A 16,062-nucleotide genomic window follows, 5' to 3' on the forward strand; every position below is an offset into this window, starting at 1 on the left:
CTAGTTCTTGGGGCGCCTGGCGGGCTCCATCACTGGAGCATGCAACTCTTGATCTCAGGGTCATGAGTTCGAGCCCCACCTTGGGTGTAGAGATTACTTAAATAATTTAAAAGAAAAAAAAGCTAGTTCTTAAACAAAGAAAGGGCTAGAACCAGGCATCAGGAGGTAGCTTTTTCAAGGTCAGTGAATAAATCAGACCAGGAGGTCTCACAGGGCATGAGGACCTTCTTTCCTCTCATCCTGCGTCCTCTCGCTGTGGAGAGGAGCTCACAGGCAAGGAAGGGTCAGGGTGGTATGAGCTGAGTGGCGAGAGCAGAGAGGGAAGTAAGGGATGGAAGCAAAGGCGCTCGGGGACAGGCGTCTCTGCGCAAACAGGACCACAACACCTACAGCAAGGAGGGAAGGGAAGTCAGCTCCATTGCCCGGGAGCTGGGGCGCCCAGGGCCTGAGCTCACCAGGTGACGGGAAGGCAGACAAGTCAGCGTGGCATTTGTTTTTATTAGAAAACCCCATTTGGTCAGCGCTCCCCTGACCCAGAACAGAGACTGTGTAGCCTCTGAGAGTCCCTCAGCCTTCATCTGATCTTCCAGCCTCTTCCGAGAGGGGAGGGCCGCGGATGGGGGTCGAGTCCAGCAGTCTCCCGAGTGCCCCTCCTGAGCCCCTCAGAGTTCACACTGCGGCACCACAGAGGGCACCAGGGGGCCCTCGAGGCTCGAGGCTTGTTGCTGGAGGCATTCCTGCTTTTATGGCTCCAGGAGTGAACGAGGAGGCTTTCAGACTCCGAGGCCTAGTGCTTCACTCTGGCTGAGAGCAGGCAGGATCCAGAAGGTGGCAGGGGCTAGGGGACAAGAGACCGCACTCGAGGACCCTCCGGAGTCTGGAAAGCACCTGGATCTCCTGGGCAGGGAGGGCCGAGGAACCCCTCAGTTCTTCTTGGTCTTGGGAGTGTCGTACTTTCTCTTGCTGGAGTACCACAGCAGCAGGGGGATGCCGATAGAGGGCAGCGTCATGACCCCGAAGGCTGCCCAGTCCAGCTGTGGAGGACGACAGAGGCCCCGCTTACAAGTCTGGACGAGGGCATGGGACAGCCGGGAAGGAGGCGGGCAACAAGAGGGGGCAGTGCAGCCCAAACGTTCAGCAGAACCTCAGCAGAGAGGCTCCTCTGACTGTCCCTGACAGGAAGGGGTCTCTCCAGACCAACCTACCTTCCGAGCTATGGAGCCCAAGGCCTCACCTGACCTGACCCAGACTGGGAGAGAAGCTTCTCTGTTCCAGACAATCTTGGAGGGAGGTGATGCCCAGGCCCAGCCCTGCCCACACCTCCAGCCCCCTCTTCCATTCCTCTACCTCCCTTTCTGCCCCCCAGCCTTGCAAAACTACTTGCCATGCTGTTTTCTGCCCCCTGACCTACTCCCTCTACAGAAGACTCCTGCCTTTACTTTACCTCCTCTGACTGGTTGAACGCCACCTCCCCCTGAAAGCCCTCCAGGTCAGGCGATCCTGCCGCATGCTCCCCCAACACCCTGCCTGTGGTCTCTGTCATGACGCTTTTCTCCCTGCTGACCTGTTCTGAGACCTTTGCAAGCCCTTAAGATGGTTATTGGAAGGCAGTATGTCTTGTTCACCTGTCTTCCCAAAGCAAATTAGAAGCTTCATGATTATTCACCGAACAAACACTGAATCTCCTCAGTACTTTAGGCAAATCTTCAAAGAATCCTCTCCCAGACTAGACCGCCACAGCGTCCCCACTCAATCTTCCCAGCGCTCCGCAACTCTCTGAATCTAAGCACATACTCTTTTAAGCCTCAAAATAGACCCAGGACTCCAAAACGGGACGCAACTCGAGGCTGCGCAGAGAAAAAGGGCGAGTTTTTGGTTCTGGCAATTGTGATCTCATGGCCAAAAATCTCTCTTAATGGGTAAATCAGGACATTTGGTGTTGGTCTGTGTCAGACCTGAAAAAACAGATGTGACGAGAACCAACAAACTAAACAAATCTTCTAAGGAGGCCAAGGGGTCCCACAGCCAAAGGGTGTTCTCATCCCAGGGGAAGAGGAAGAGGACACCGAGGAGCTTACAAAATGTGGGGAGAATCTCCTATCAAACTCTCGCTGAGCCAGGATTCCTCCCTGTCCAGGGGCGCTGGTGAAGCCAATCTGAAAGGAAGACAAGAAGGGCATTAGCGCAAATGCAAGTCCTCATGTGAGAAAGGGCAGTCCCAACCGACCCAACCCGAAGTACGACATTCTCGGCTCCCGAAGGCACAAGGGAGCTTCCAGAAGATGCGGGAAAGCTTCCGGACTAGAGAGAGCCGCATGACTCTCAGTGTGCCGTAAAGAGGAGTCGATCAGGAGCCAGATGACGCACGATGAGCTTCTTCTCCACAAGGCAGGCCAGGTGTGCCGCTGAGGTTAGACCAAATCCTTCCTCTTCCTTCGCCTCAGGCTCTGGAAGAGTGGCTCCCACCCCCGGCCCCTCCGCAAGAGAGGTGTGTGATGGAAGGACCTGCCCTTGGCCACACCTTCCCTGTTCCTCCAGTGGAAATGCTCTTCCATACCTCGCACACTGACAGGAGGCTCCAGCGACCTAAGGAGTATTCGGAAAAGCACGGAGCCCCACCCAAATGCACACAGGAGAGAAGGGGCCGCAGCCCGCAGCGCTCCTGCCCCGGAGAGCAGGCCAGGAGCCGGAGGACGCTGCCAACAGCCTCGCTCTGAAGTGGCAGCCGAGCCTTTGATTTTATGTCTCTTAACCTATCAAATACCAGGTAGAACCAGAGTTCTAAAGCTGGTTCTGAAAGCCGAAAGGACACAAGATGTGAAAAACCTAATTAGGATTACAAGAATATGGTTCTATGTGGTTTGTAAAAACAATTCACACAGTGCGACGAATGTCAGAGGACCCTAGCTTTCCTTCAGTCCTACGGCTGACGTGCCGAGGGTCTTCCCTACGGCGCGCTCGCTGTGCAGCCTACAGCCCACAGCCCACTTGTAACGCCTTGTCAGGGGCCTTCCTAAACTCACAGCTGCAGACAGTGTCCCCATCTTCTCGGTATTCCCTAGATCCTAGCTCACTACTGGGGCTCAATAAATGCCTGCTGACCTTTTCCACAATCGATCAAAGGACTGTTTACTACTGATTTTCTATCATACATGAGAACCAGAGAGACATCTAAGAAAAAGTCTCCGGCCTCAAGGAGTTTATGATTAAACTGGGAGGGGGTTGGGTAAAGACCTACACCTAAGCAAAAGAGGTACTGAGACAGCACACAGTTAAATGTTTGAGTGAAGGACGCCATCAGGGCTCTAGAAACTTCTCTGCAGTCAGCAAAGGCTTGCTGAAAGGGTGAGCAGGACAAAACAGTGGGGTGTAAAAGCAGAAGACAGAAACAAGGGCATGTGGTCCAAAGCTGGGCCCTGAGAGCAGAGGGGTCACTCCCAACAGAGAAAGAATGAGAATGACAGAGGGTGGGGCGGGTGGGCAGGGGCTCAGCCTCATGAGGGCAGAATGTGCCGGAGAGCTGGAGGCAGAGAACAGCTTCATCACCAGGGCGTCTGCGGCAGGAGCGGTCCAAGCAAGGGAAAGACACGTGGAGACTGGGAATGCACTGAAGGCCCACAGAAAAGGGTGAGAGCGGCACGGGAGACCACAGACTGTGCGGCAGACGTCACGGCCCAGATGAAAGCAAAGCAAGAGGGACGAATAGGAGGGAGGCTACGGTTCTCCTCTGCCACCACCTCAACTGCTTCATGCTGGATCTTTACGGTCTGAAACCTCCTTCCTTCCCAAGGACAGCAGCGGAGCTTCTGGTCCTTCTCACCATCCTCAGAATTTAGGCTGCCTTAGAACGTTTCTGCAAGTTTTCAAAGGCAAACAGATCTAGGCCCCTCCAGCTAACGTTGGGGCAACTTACCACGACAGGCCCATCCTCCTGGGCCAGGTAAGTAACGGTTGCCGAGGTGAAGTTGAAATAGCCGGCCTTGAGTGGGCGCAGGACCACGGTGTGCGAGACGTTGCTAGCGCTGGCCCGACAGTCAAGGAAGCAAGAAGACGAAGCTGAAGCTGCAACACCCTTTCAACGTGTGGACCAGGCGCACCGTTCACAGAAAGGGCGGCCCACACGTGGGACCTCATGCCTGCAACCCTCTGCGGGCACAATAAGCTCAGAACTGTTTCTAAGCCTGAGACGCGGCGCATACTATCCCAGCCAGGTGTAAGGGGTCTCAATACGCAGCCACGCTGTACTCAGTCCTCAGGTTTCTGGTGTCAACTTTCAAAGCAACACATATTACGGATGAAAAATCATTCTCACAGAAACTCTGACTAACTGAAGGAAGACCGAAAATACAAAATAAAAACAAACAAAACAAAAAGAAAACACCCTCACCAGAAAATCTAAATACTTTCATTCACAGGGGAAAAAGTTAATCTAATTCTACTTGGGAAATGACGGGCGGATGCCGGTAGGAGACGCACTGAATGAGAAAAGTCTTTAAGAGGCCGCCCGGGGGCTCCATGCTAGCAGCCAACTGACTTTCTTCTAAAAGCTTAACTATCCTCGTCAGCCACAAACCATCTCCTAGGAGTCTACCTCTTCCCCACATAGTATGTTGTACCGCCTTATAACCTGAACTTGACGACCCTCCTTCCTTAGGCCTACCCTCAATCACGCTCAATTTTCTATTGTCCCATCTTTCCGAAGAGGACACAGAAGAATGGCCACACGCAGCCAGACTATGTGAAGAAGTGACCTCGCTGCTTTGCTGGCAATGTGTCTGTATCTTCCCCAACACCAGCCTTCACCACCCAGTGTCAAGGATACGGGGCAATCCGGTCCCATTTCACGTTGAGCATACCGGAGACAATGCCGAAGTCCTCCGGAGGGAAGGAATCATCGGATAACTCCACGTCTAACGCAGCGCTGCAAAATGGAGGGACAAAAGCGGTTAGCAAGTAACGGATACAGACGTACAGTGCTCAACTGGGGGCGCCCGGTGGGCTCAGTCGGAGGAGCACAGGACTCTTGACCTCGGGGTTCTGAGTTCGAGCCCCTCGTTGGATGGAGATTACATAAAAACAAAATCTTTTTTTTTTTTTTTAAGATTTTATTTATTTATATGACAGAGATAGAGACAGCCAGCGAGAGAGGGAACACAGCAGGGGAGTGGGAGAGGAAGAAGCAGGCTCCCAATGGAGGAGCCTGATGTGGGACTCGATCCCGGAACGCCGGGATCACGCCCTGAGCCGAAGGCAGACGCTTAACGACTGCGGTACCCAGGCGCCCCCATAAAAACAAAATCTTAAAAAGAAAAGTAATCAGCAATTAAATCTGCCTGCTTGTCCTATAAAATCAGAACTACGAAAGACAGATACGAGTCACACAGTAACCTGGGTTTGTTGCACTGAGGAATCTAGGTCAAGGGCTGGATTCTCTGGCTAAGCAGCGCCAAAGAAGGAATGGGCCCACCTTCTCTCTTGCCCCAGTATCTATGTGTACGTGTGTAGTACGTACAGAGGGGAAGAGGAGCAAGACACACATGGAAGAGAGAATTAAAGTGAGTAATATTAAAGAAAGGCAATACACATGCTTACAGGTTAATGAAAGACAGAAGGCTGAAACCTGCAAGCCCCGAGGTAAGGAAGGATGGGGTCTCCTCCTCCTCTCCCCCTTTCACCCTCATTCTTGCTTCTTACCCCTCAGAAACTCCCAACTCCAAAAAGTGGAAGACGGTTTCTAGCAGCTTAGGTGAAGTAGGTCCTAGAGCGCGTTCACTGGCTCCTGACACCTGCGGCTGCTGGCCCCCACAAGTCTCCCTTCCCAGCTGGGAAGGAGAAGGGCCCAACCTGCAGCCCCGGGGCCCCCTCACCTCGAGCCGACATTGTAGATGTTGTACTGTAAGGTCAGGTCTCGCCCCTCCACGGCATATCTGTTCAGCAGTGACTTGGAGGCCAGCAGCCGGGCTCCTTCCTCTGCATGACTGACAGCAAACAGGGCCAACACCACGGACGCCAGCAGCCTCATCTTCGGGGAAAAAACGCCAAGTAGGCAGTCAACCCAAGCATGTAAGCGCACCACAATCTTCACGGAGGCGCCCCCTTACCAAGTCTAGCAAAACTCCTTCAATCTCACCAAGGCAGCAGCCGCTTCCCCATCAGCCAGCAGGGCTGACCCACACGCCGGGATCTCCCACCTGCCGCCCTCTTCCCGTCGGGGGGCCGGGGAGCCACCGGCTGGTGGGACCGTCCCTCGCACAGGTCTCTTCCGCCCAGCCCCACGGGGTCCTCCCCACGCCCCCTGCCCGGGCTCCCACCTCTCTGGGTCCCCACATCCCTTCCGTGGGTCCCTCCGGGACTCAGCCCGCTCAGCCCTCCCCCTCTCCCCAGGGAGACACGTTCCCCCGCCCGCGCGCCCCTCCCGTCCCCGCCGCGGCCGAGCAGCCCCTCCGCCGCCGGGCACCGTGCGGACACGGGAGGCGCTCCTCCCGCGCCCTCACGGATCGGCGCTCACCGTGCACAACCCACAGGCCTCTCCGGGGCCACCAAGACCGGAAGAGAGCGTCAGCACGCAATGGCCGGAAGTGAGCTAGGCCGGAAACCTCAGTGCTCCGCGCGATGCCTCCTGGGAATTGTAGTTCCCGGCCAGGCCCCGCCTCTGGCTCTGCGGCGCCTGCGCGCGCCGGGGACCGAGCTGGCCTGCGCTACCGCGTGCTGCCGCCCCTGGGCAGGTACCCTGCAGACGGGGTCCGCAGTCCGCAGCGTCCAGTGCGCCGGCGAGCTACACACCAGGGGAAAGCTTTTCCTCTCAGGGCTACCGGCATCCTTTCTGCTTCCAGACGACAAACGTGGTCCTCCCTGCATGCAGAAAGGCGCCAAGCCCCGAGCTTCTCTTCGACGCCCTTCGAGATCCCGGAAAAGCAGTCTTTTCTTCGCCGTGCCGACTGTAACCTCTTTGCTCATGCTCATCACTGCTTGCTGTGTTCACTGCAGTGGACGCCCTGTCTTGGGTCTTACCCTGCACTTTTCCATCAGCTGCCAGATAGACGCCGCCAAACAGCGTTCTGGAAGAGGATGCCTGTGGGGTTCTGCCGTCGCGAACAAGATCTCAGGCCTGCCACTCCCTCACTGGCTACGTAACCTTAAGGCAGGTGGCACTTCTGTAAAGCCTTGGTTCTCAGATCTGTAAACTGAGATAATTCAGCACTCTCCAGGTGTTGGAGGGCAAATAGGATAATGTGTGTGAAACCGTAAGCGCATTGGCTGGCACAGGTGTGCTTAGGGAAGGCTAACTCTCAGTATTCCTATTACTCTCTATCTCCATTGCAGCATTCCTTCATTCGGTGTGCATTTATTGTGCACCTGGTTTGTGCCTTCACTGTTCTAGGTCGTGAGGCTACAGTGACCAAGAGGACAGAGAACATTTCTTCTTGCTGAGGACTTAACGTTCTTGTGGAAAAATACACATCTCCTGTATTTGTTTTAGCACACCTGCATTCCCCACCTCCCAGACTAGAGCTCCTTGGGGACAGGTTGTCTGTTTCGCATTGCTCAGTGTCGTGCCTGAGCGCGCGATGGGAACTCCAGGAACGAATGACCACTTCTCTACCTACACCCTCCAAGCTACTTCTCTTTCCTTCTCCAGCCCATCGTTCAGGGCCCTGTTGCAGTCTGATCCCCCCTGGCAAGCCTGCCTTGGCTTTGCCAGACTACATTGCTCTTTTACAAGACTGGAGTAGAGTATGCTTTTTCCCACTTGTTTCTGGCCCGGAAAAGCCACCTTAATGATTAGATGCTATTTCTTCAGTGAGCACTTACCAAAGGTCCTAGAGTAATGCTGAACACCAAGGAGGTGCTCAAGAAATACTTGCTGATTGTGGGATTTTTTATTCCTTTCCAAAGTGTTGTTTTCATAGCAATTTCTCCAGCTTGGAAAGATATGAAGTGTGGCTGTTCTTGGTTCTCACACTCAGCCGCATGCAAAGAGACTGTGTCTGCAGCACACACAGTCTAGATACCCTACCCATAGCCACTCTGGATTCGGGAGAGAAACGTCTCCATCCTTACTTTGAAGTTTATACACAGACCCTTCTGCCTCTGCCCCTTCTAGTTGAGTCCCTTGTTCACTCATTGATACACTGAGCATCCCTTTTGGGGGGCACCTGTCATGCATCAAGCACTGCGATAGTTGCTGTGGGAGACACAGAGACAGGGCATGGTGTCTGCCCTCGCGGAGGTTAGAGCCCAGTGATGGGGTGAGATATACTCATAACTATAGTGAAAAGGCAAATGCAATGCCAAGCACCCTTTAAAACACACACACGCACGCACGCGCACACACACACACGCACATGCGCACACATGCAGCAGTGGCTTCCTGTTGTCCATGGAATTACATCCCTTTGTCTGACAGTCAAGACCCTTCACTGTCATCCCTACCCCTCTCTGCTTTAGCCAAACAGACCACTCCCTCTGGTCCACTTTCTCACTTTCAGACTTTTGATCAGCGCAAATTATTGAGTCAAAAAACAATCGCTTTTATTGACTTCTTACTACCACCAGCCCTACACTAGTTTCCAAGAGAACAAACGTGTATAAGATGCACTTGACTTGGAAGAGTTTGAAATGGTGGGGGCCTGGCAGGGGTGGGGGCAGATAGATTCATGACGCTGTCCTAAGTGTCCTGAAAGAGGTTAGTACGGGGCTTCCAGGCCCTGGTCTGCCTTTACATTCTCTTCATTGTGTCTTTTTGATAAACAAGGGTTCTTCATTTTAATTATAATGTTCTCTAAAAAAGCAGTTGACACTGCCTGAGAAATCCTGCCTCTTGGTGCTTTGGGCGCACGTGCGGACTGCGAACGTTTGGGAAGCAAGTAGACGCCCAGTCGCGACAATATAACACGTGCACCCACCAGCAGCGACGTGAGCACTGTTCACTGAAGGGGTCTACACCCAAGTGAGTCGGCTTCGCAAACCCTTGGAATTATAGATGGCTTTTTCCTTTCTTTTTTTTTAAATTTTATTCATTTTGAGACAGAGAACGCACAAGTGAGGGGGAGGGGCAAAGGCAGAGGGCGAAGCAGACTCCCCACTGAGCAGGCAGCCTGACGTGGGGCTCGATCCCGGGACCCCAGGATCATGACCTGAGCTGGAGGCAGACACTTAACCGACTGAGCCACCCAGGTGCCCCCATCAATCCTGTTTTTACATACTGAGGGAAGAATGGAACAATCTTATTTTATTATATTTTATTTTTAAAAGATTTTATTTATTTATTTGAGAGCAAGAGCAGGGGGCAGAGGGAGAAGCTGGCTCCCCACTAAGCAGGGAGCCTGATGCGGGCCTTGATCCCGGGACCCCAGGATCATGACCTGAGCCAAAGGTAGACACGCAATCAACTGAGTCACCCAGGCGCCCCATGCTTTTTCCTTTCTTTCTCTAGAACCAGAGAGAACCTCAGAAAATGGTGTGTTAAAAGAGCATTTCACCCACTGCACCCCGACACATCCCACTGTGTACGGGAGAGTATCAAACAAGGCCTGGGGTGGTGAAGACACATAGTCTCTGTCTGCAGTCTCCCTATTAGAATCTATTCTGACTAGAAGAGAGATTTCAACCATCAATTACTAAGGGAAATGTTTCTGTTGAAAGACTTGTTAGGCGTGCAGGGAACTGTGTGCCTGGAACGGAGGCAGGCAGGGCCGGTGTGAGCCGCTCACTGCTTTCATGCCACGTTCCCCCAATGGTCAAGACGGAGCCCATTGACCTCTCTTTGGGATCTGTAACAAGGAGGCAACCAAGAGAGTGAGTGGCTAAGCCGAGAAGGAAAAGGCCAACTGCTCTTTGGCTGGTGGCTGGACAGGCACTGGGAAAGAGCCTTGCTGCCAAATCGAGGAGGCTCCGATGGGCCTAAGCTAGGGGCATTCTGTAAGTGGTTATGGATTAAATATGAACCATGCCACTTTTCAAGAAACATCCAGAATCCCAGCAATGCCAGCAATTTTATAACATTTTTTTAGATTCATTTTTTTGATTGTGGTAAATACATATCTAACATGGGATTTGCCATTTTAACCATTTCAAGTATACAGTTCAGTAGCAGTAAGTACCTTCACGTTGTTTGTTATACAATCATCACCATCTGTCTCCAGGACATTTTCAACTTCTCGAACTGAAACTCCATACCCATTGAACAGTAATGCCCGTTCCTGTCTTCCCACCAGCCCTGGCAACTCGACGTCCTGTTTCAATGAATTTGTCTATTTTAGGTAATTCATGTAAGTGGAATCATGCAATAAACTCACTTTATTTTACACAAATAATTCGTGCTTATATTCTCAGTGAAACAAAATCAAGTACTGAAATAGTGAGTCCAAATGTCCGGATGCAAATTTAGATGCCCAAGAAATGTTGGCTACCTTATTTTTCTGTAATCAAACCTAGTTTCTGTGTCCAGCCCTTTTTACATAGAGTATCAGCGACTCAATCTCTGTTAATGCAGGGACTCCCAGGTCATGTTCTCCAGAGCGGACTCTAATTTTCTAGAGGGCTCCCGATGTGTCAGATGCATGGTGCTTGGTTATCAATACTTTTTAAAAAAAATTTCCCTTAGCTATGGGAAGTCCTTAGGAATCATCAGATTTTTAAAAAGATTTTATTTATTTTATTTTATTTTTTAAAGTGGGCATTTCTTTGTCATCTAGTTTTATTTTATTTTTTTTAAGGATTTTATTTATTTAACAGAGAGAGAGCACAACCAGGGGTTGTGGCAGAGGCAGAGGGAGAAGCAGACTCCCCACTGAGCAGGGAGCCTCGTGTGGGACTCAATCCCAGGACCCTGAGATCTTAAAGGCAGACGCTCAACCAGCTGAGCCATCCAGGTACCCCTTATTTATTTGTTTTAGAGGGAAAGAAGAGCGCGTGCGAGCGAGAGAGAGAGAGAGAGAGAGAGGAGGCAGAGGGAGAAGGAGAGAAACTCAAGCAGACCCCATGCTGAGCGTAGAGCCTGATGTGGGGCTCAGTCTCACAACCCTGAGATCATGACCTGAGCCAAAATTAAGAGTCGGTCACTTAACTGACTGAGCCACCCAGGCACCCCCTGGTTATCAAAACTTTTTCAGGCTATGGGTTCCTTGGAGCCCAGCCACGCCCCCTCAGCCTTATCCTGAGGCTCCCCAGGCATGGTGCCCCTCCCCCTTTCCCTCCCTCTGCTTCCCCGCCTCTCTGGAGACACAGGGGACTTGGCTGGCCTCTCCAAGCCCATCACTTCTTCCTTGCTACTCAAGGGCATTCCTCGGTTCTGCAAGCCAGGCTGGGACTGGGATGAGCAGCAATCTTGAAGGAGGTCTTGGGCCCCCTGCCTGGGCACACCCCAGTGCCGGCCAAGAGCAAGAACATTCTCTTCTGTAATTACAATAACATTATTGCACCCACAGAGTTTGACACTGATATAATCTACTATTTTCTGATGCAGAGGCCACATTCAGTTTTCTCCAAAATGCCCTCTATGACTTTCAAAGAGAATCTAGGGTCCTACGAAGAAGGGTCACGTATCACAGCATTGCATTTGAGAGGAAAGGCAGAGGGGCCCAGGCAGCTCCGGCTCTTGGCACAGACAAAGGGGCCCTTCTACGTCCTTGGATCCCTTGAAAATCTCAGACAGACCTGGCCACCCGGAGTTCTGCTTCTTGCTGAATGTCTCTCCAGCACGCGTGGACTCCAGGCTGCATTCTGGAGTCTGCCTCTGCCTCATCTTGAAGCCCTTTGAGGGTTTGCGCCATTTTCAGAATCAATCCACAGTCTCTCTAGTTAAGCCCAGTCTTCCTTCTGCTCACCCCAGTAGGCAGGGGTTGGGGGTGAGCATGTCCAGCCTCCCGCTGAGAAGTGAAGCAGGGGTGTGTGTGTGCTTGTGTGGCTGTGCACCCGCGCCCTCTCAGCCCCTCAGAGGAACGTTCCCCCCCGCCCCCGGGGAACCCCTGGACCTGGGACCCCACCCTCCTATTGCTACGACAACGGCTTCTGTGAGGACACGGAGACTAAAGAATTGTGAGTGTGTGGTGGGCGGGGAGTGGACATGCTGGAGGCGTGATCACGTGAGCGATCACAGACTTGATCATGAAGAAGGAAGAGACTGTGTCCTTAGCTTCCATCCTCAGAGTAAGGGGGCAGCCTGGGACACGGGCGGGAGCAAGGCTGCTGACCCTGAAGTCCTGCCTGGCGTGAGCTGCTCCCTCCCGACGGACTTCTCTCCCTCAGGAGACCAAAGAAGCTTGGAGAGCCCCAGGGGCAGAAGAGCCCTCCTTTAACACCTTGGCCGTATCCCTGACGTCCCTGCACAGCTTCGCTGATGACCTGGGCTACCAAGGGAGCCAGGAGCTGACCAGTGTGAGTGACCCCCCCCACACCCTGCATCCCCCCTCCCCTGGGGTCCTGCACCCCCTGCTGGACCTCCATATGGGCAATTTTCCTCACTGACCTGCCCCAAGAGGTCCGGCAGCAACCTTCGCATCTTCTCCACATCCTTCCAATTCACATCTTCACGAAACATGGCTCAAATTTACTGCTTCCAGAATAAAATACCAGCATTAGTAGTGAGCACAGCTTACACTTACTGAGTACTTACCATATGCTGCTCTGTGAGGGTAGATGCCGTTATTATCCCTATTTTCCAGATAAAGAAACTGAGGCACAGGCAAGTGAAATAACTCTCCCAAGATGACATGAGTCGGAAGCAGAGATGCTGGGTGCCCAGCCGTATGTCTGACCCCAGACCCCCCCACAACTGCTCCCTGCTTGAGACCCCCTTCACACTGGTGCTCCTCGGCTTCTGGGCAGGGTCTCTCGTCGGAAGCGCAGCTGGTGTAGGGCCTTTGCTGTGTGTGGATTGGAGGGGTCTGTGTGTGCCCGCACTCACGGACAGTGCCTTGCTCGAGTTGGAAGTGCACAGTTGGCCGTGTTGACACGTACTCTGGAAACCACACAATCACAACAGGCACATCCGTCACCCCCGTAGGACCAGCCAGGACTGCAGAACAGATCCCTTAGAGGGCCAGGGTCTGCCTTCCGGAATGAGTCTGTATTTGACCCAAGTATTTGCATTCGGATCCTTAGAAAACAACTCCCTGTCGTCCGGGCGTTCAGCAACGGCATGAGCGCGGTGTGCAGGGGCTGGCTGGGGACTTCCCTGCGGTCCCCGGGGGAGGGGGGCAGGCTTTGCTGGCCCGGCGGCCCGAGCCTCCCCTCTGACCTCAGTCCTTCTCTGCCTCACTCCCCCTCAGACACGGAGTCCCGTGGGCCGCGGGATGGGTCAGTGGAGAGCACGCTTCATCCCTTGCTCTCGGATTCCCCAAGGAGGAAGAGCCGGGCCTCGCGTCGCAGAGGCAGAAGCGGAGCAAGGTCGCCGCGCGGCGCCCGAGGAAGGACGAGGGGAAGGAGGAGGAAGAGCAGGAGGAGGACGAGGCGGACAGCGCCCGTGCCCCCGGGCGGCCCCCGAGGCCGCGGCGGAAGCTGCCTGGGTCCTGGAGGGCGCGCCCGCTGGGGCAGGCGGAGCGCCCCAGCACCCGGGAAAGCAGCGCCGGCTCGCTCGCGTCCCGGGCCGCGTCTCCCCGCTGGAGCCTGGCCGGCTTCCGCCGCTATCTGTGCGGCTGCTGCGGCCTGCCGGGCTCCGGGCCCGACGAGCCGGCGGCGGCGGTGGGGGGCCCCCCAGTCGGACCGCTCGGCCGGCAGGCGCGCAGGCGCGGGGCTCCCGGGGGCGCGCCCAGGAGAGGCCCGGCCCGGAGCCGGGAGCACCCAGACCGCAATCCTTTGTAAATAAAGCCCAGTGTGTTTTTGAGGACGGCGGGTCCGAGCCCGACGAGGGCAGGTTTGTCTCCGGATTGACGGACTGGAGGACGGATGGGTTGATCTGGGGGGACACGCAGCCACTTTCTTCCTCCCCTCCCCGCGTGTGTCTCTGAACCCTTCTCACCCTTTCCAGCGGCGTCTGAATTTCCGTCCCCAGGGGGCGAGGCCTTGGGGCCCTGGGGGCCTGCAGCCGGGACACAGCGAAGGGCTGGGGCGGGGGTGGGGGGCGGGCGTTCTTCAGCCCCCCACCCCCTCCAGAGCTCTGCTCTCTGCCCGGGACTCTGAGCTCAAAGCGAAGCTTGTGGGCTCCTCGCTTAGCCAACGTAGGACGGGAACAAAAGCTGTTTGCCCGGGCGGCGGCGACCCAAGGCGCCTGGCCGCCTGCGTCCTCTGGAGGAAGGGGGTCCTCGAGGCTCCGCGCTGCCCCTGCGCCCGCGCTGCTGGGTGCGAGGGCGGCTCTGCGGGGGGCACTGGGGAACAGCCGTCCTGGCCGAGGCTCCGCGCAGGTTCCTGAGACCCGCGGCTCGGAGGGGAGGGCAGGGAGGTGGTAGGCCGGGCGGGGAAGAAGGCTGAGCGGGGCTGGGGCCGCGGCCCGGTCCACGGAGCCCTGCGGCAAGAGCCGCCCCACACGCTCGGTGGCGCCTTTGAGGCCTATTAATCACCGGGAGGCGCCCCGAGCTGTGAGCAAGCCACCTGAAGGGTCTGGGAGTGGGTGTGTGGCGGGTGGTGGGGCAGGGGTCCGCTCAGGGGCCAGACAGCGGCTCCTATAATTCCCTGAGATTCGTTCTGTTTCCCACGGTATGTTTAATGTTTGTAAATGCCCCTGCGTGCTTGAAGAGTGTATGGCCGCAACGTGCATAAACGTAAGAACACAAATACGGGAGAAATGACAGCTCTTCTCCAGCAGAACGGCCGCTAACACACACGGGGAGTGGACGGCCTTCGGGAAACCCGGCTCAAGGCAGGTGATGGCCGTGGCCCACCGCGATTGAGTGGAATTGTGGATGAAAATTTGAGGAGAAACAGGGTATTTGCATTGTCTCAAAGTCTCTCCCTCAAGGTATTTATTAATTACAGAGGTAAAATGATAACTTTACAGAGGGTTACCCGGCAGGCACGGCACCGTTTTAACCAAGCTGTCAAGGCCACCGGTACTAACGGGGAGATACGCGGACATCTCATCCCCTGCCACGATGTGCTATAAAGACGCACATGTGGTGGGCTCGGCTTGTCAAAATGCATGACGTTCGGCCACCTGGGTGGCTCAGGAGGTTGGCGTCTGCCTTCAACTCAGGTCATGATCCCAGGGTCCTGGATCGAGCCCCACATTGGCTCCCTGCTCAGCAAGGACTCTGCTTCTCCCTCTCCCTCTGTTGCTCCCCCTGGCTCATGCTCTCTCCCTCTCTCTCTCTCTCCCTGTCAAATAAATAAGTAAATAAAATCTTAAACAAATAAATACAATCTTTTAAAAACTGCATGGCCATATCCGCATGAGAGGACTTCAGACAAACCCAGATGGAGGGACATCGTCGGAAGGAATGCAGCGGTACTCTTCAGAAGGGCCGAGGCTCGGCGAACTTTGGAAGGACCGAGGAACTGTCACATGCGAACACACGACAGCCCCATACTCCAGATTGGATTCTCAAATAGAAAAAGGCCATTAGTGGACAAAGTGGCAACATTCAAATAACGTCCACAGTTGAACTAACATGATCACACCAGTGTTAGTTTGTTAACAGTACTCTGGTCGCCGGCGTTACACGAAATACTAACAGTGGAGGAAGCTGGGTGAAGAATAACGAGAGTGTACTGCTTTTGCAGATCCCCTGTAAGTCCAAGCTATTTCCAAATAAAACATTGGATAAGAGCTCAGGTTAAGAACTTACAGGAACGCTGGTCGGGCTGACATTACTATCACTCATGTGTCCTCCTTCTGAGACACAGCTTCCGACTTCTCATAGAGGTAACTGCTGTGATGGCTTTGGTGGTAATCACTTCCTTGCATCATGGATTTCCTTCTAGACAGCCGTCCTTAAAAGTAAAGGTTAATTTTGGGGTGCCTGCGTGGCTTCGTTGGTTAAGTGACCGACTCCTGATTTTGGCTCAGGTCATGGGGCTCCCTGCTCAACGGAGAGCCTGCTTCTCCCTTTCCTTCTACCCCTGACCTGCTTGCTCGCTCTGTCTCATAAATAAATAAATAAATAAATAAATAAATAAATAAATAAA

At 54.2% G+C, this 16,062-nt stretch overlaps 1 protein-coding gene and 1 long non-coding RNA gene across 3 annotated transcripts; both read right to left on the reverse strand.

Moving 5' to 3' along the window:
* Window positions 1-478: 478 nt before the first annotated feature.
* SSR2 (signal sequence receptor subunit 2) lies at window positions 479-6,590 on the reverse strand. The gene is made up of 6 exons (XM_040635786.1): window positions 6,509-6,590; window positions 5,868-6,022; window positions 4,823-4,921; window positions 3,914-4,022; window positions 2,079-2,156; window positions 479-1,034 (listed from the first exon to the last, which is right to left on the reverse strand). Exons 2-6 carry the CDS (start codon window positions 6,020-6,022, stop codon window positions 924-926), a joined length of 552 nt encoding a protein of 183 aa, XP_040491720.1. The 5' UTR covers window positions 6,509-6,590; the 3' UTR covers window positions 479-923.
* Window positions 6,591-9,359: 2,769 nt separating this feature from the next.
* Window positions 9,360-13,273, reverse strand: LOC103668361. Of its 2 annotated transcripts, XR_569998.2 has the most exons (4): window positions 12,470-13,273; window positions 11,659-11,870; window positions 10,104-10,235; window positions 9,360-9,773 (listed from the first exon to the last, which is right to left on the reverse strand). It is a non-coding gene; the product is annotated as an uncharacterized LOC103668361 (long non-coding RNA). The 2 variants fall into 2 exon arrangements; XR_569997.2 differs by having other exon boundaries at window positions 9,360-10,235.
* Between the last annotated feature and the right edge of the window lie 2,789 nt (window positions 13,274-16,062).

Source organism: Ursus maritimus, unplaced genomic scaffold (assembly GCF_017311325.1).
Source record: "Ursus maritimus isolate PB19 unplaced genomic scaffold, ASM1731132v1 scaffold_2, whole genome shotgun sequence".
NCBI lineage: Eukaryota > Metazoa > Chordata > Mammalia > Carnivora > Ursidae > Ursus > Ursus maritimus.

Bases quoted from the DNA above. Each gene is read 5' to 3' on its own strand.
- SSR2 (XM_040635786.1), bottom strand. From the start codon at position 6,022: ATGAGGCTGCTGGCGTCCGTGGTGTTGGCCCTGTTTGCTGTCAGTCAT. The intron at 4,922-5,867 runs GTGAGGGGGCCC...TCCATTTTGCAG, and splicing joins ATCTACAATGTCGGCTCGAG to CGCTGCGTTAGACGTGGAGT. The intron at 1,035-2,078 runs GTAAGCTCCTCG...CGTCCTCCACAG, and splicing joins GGAGATTCTCCCCACATTTT to CTGGACTGGGCAGCCTTCGG.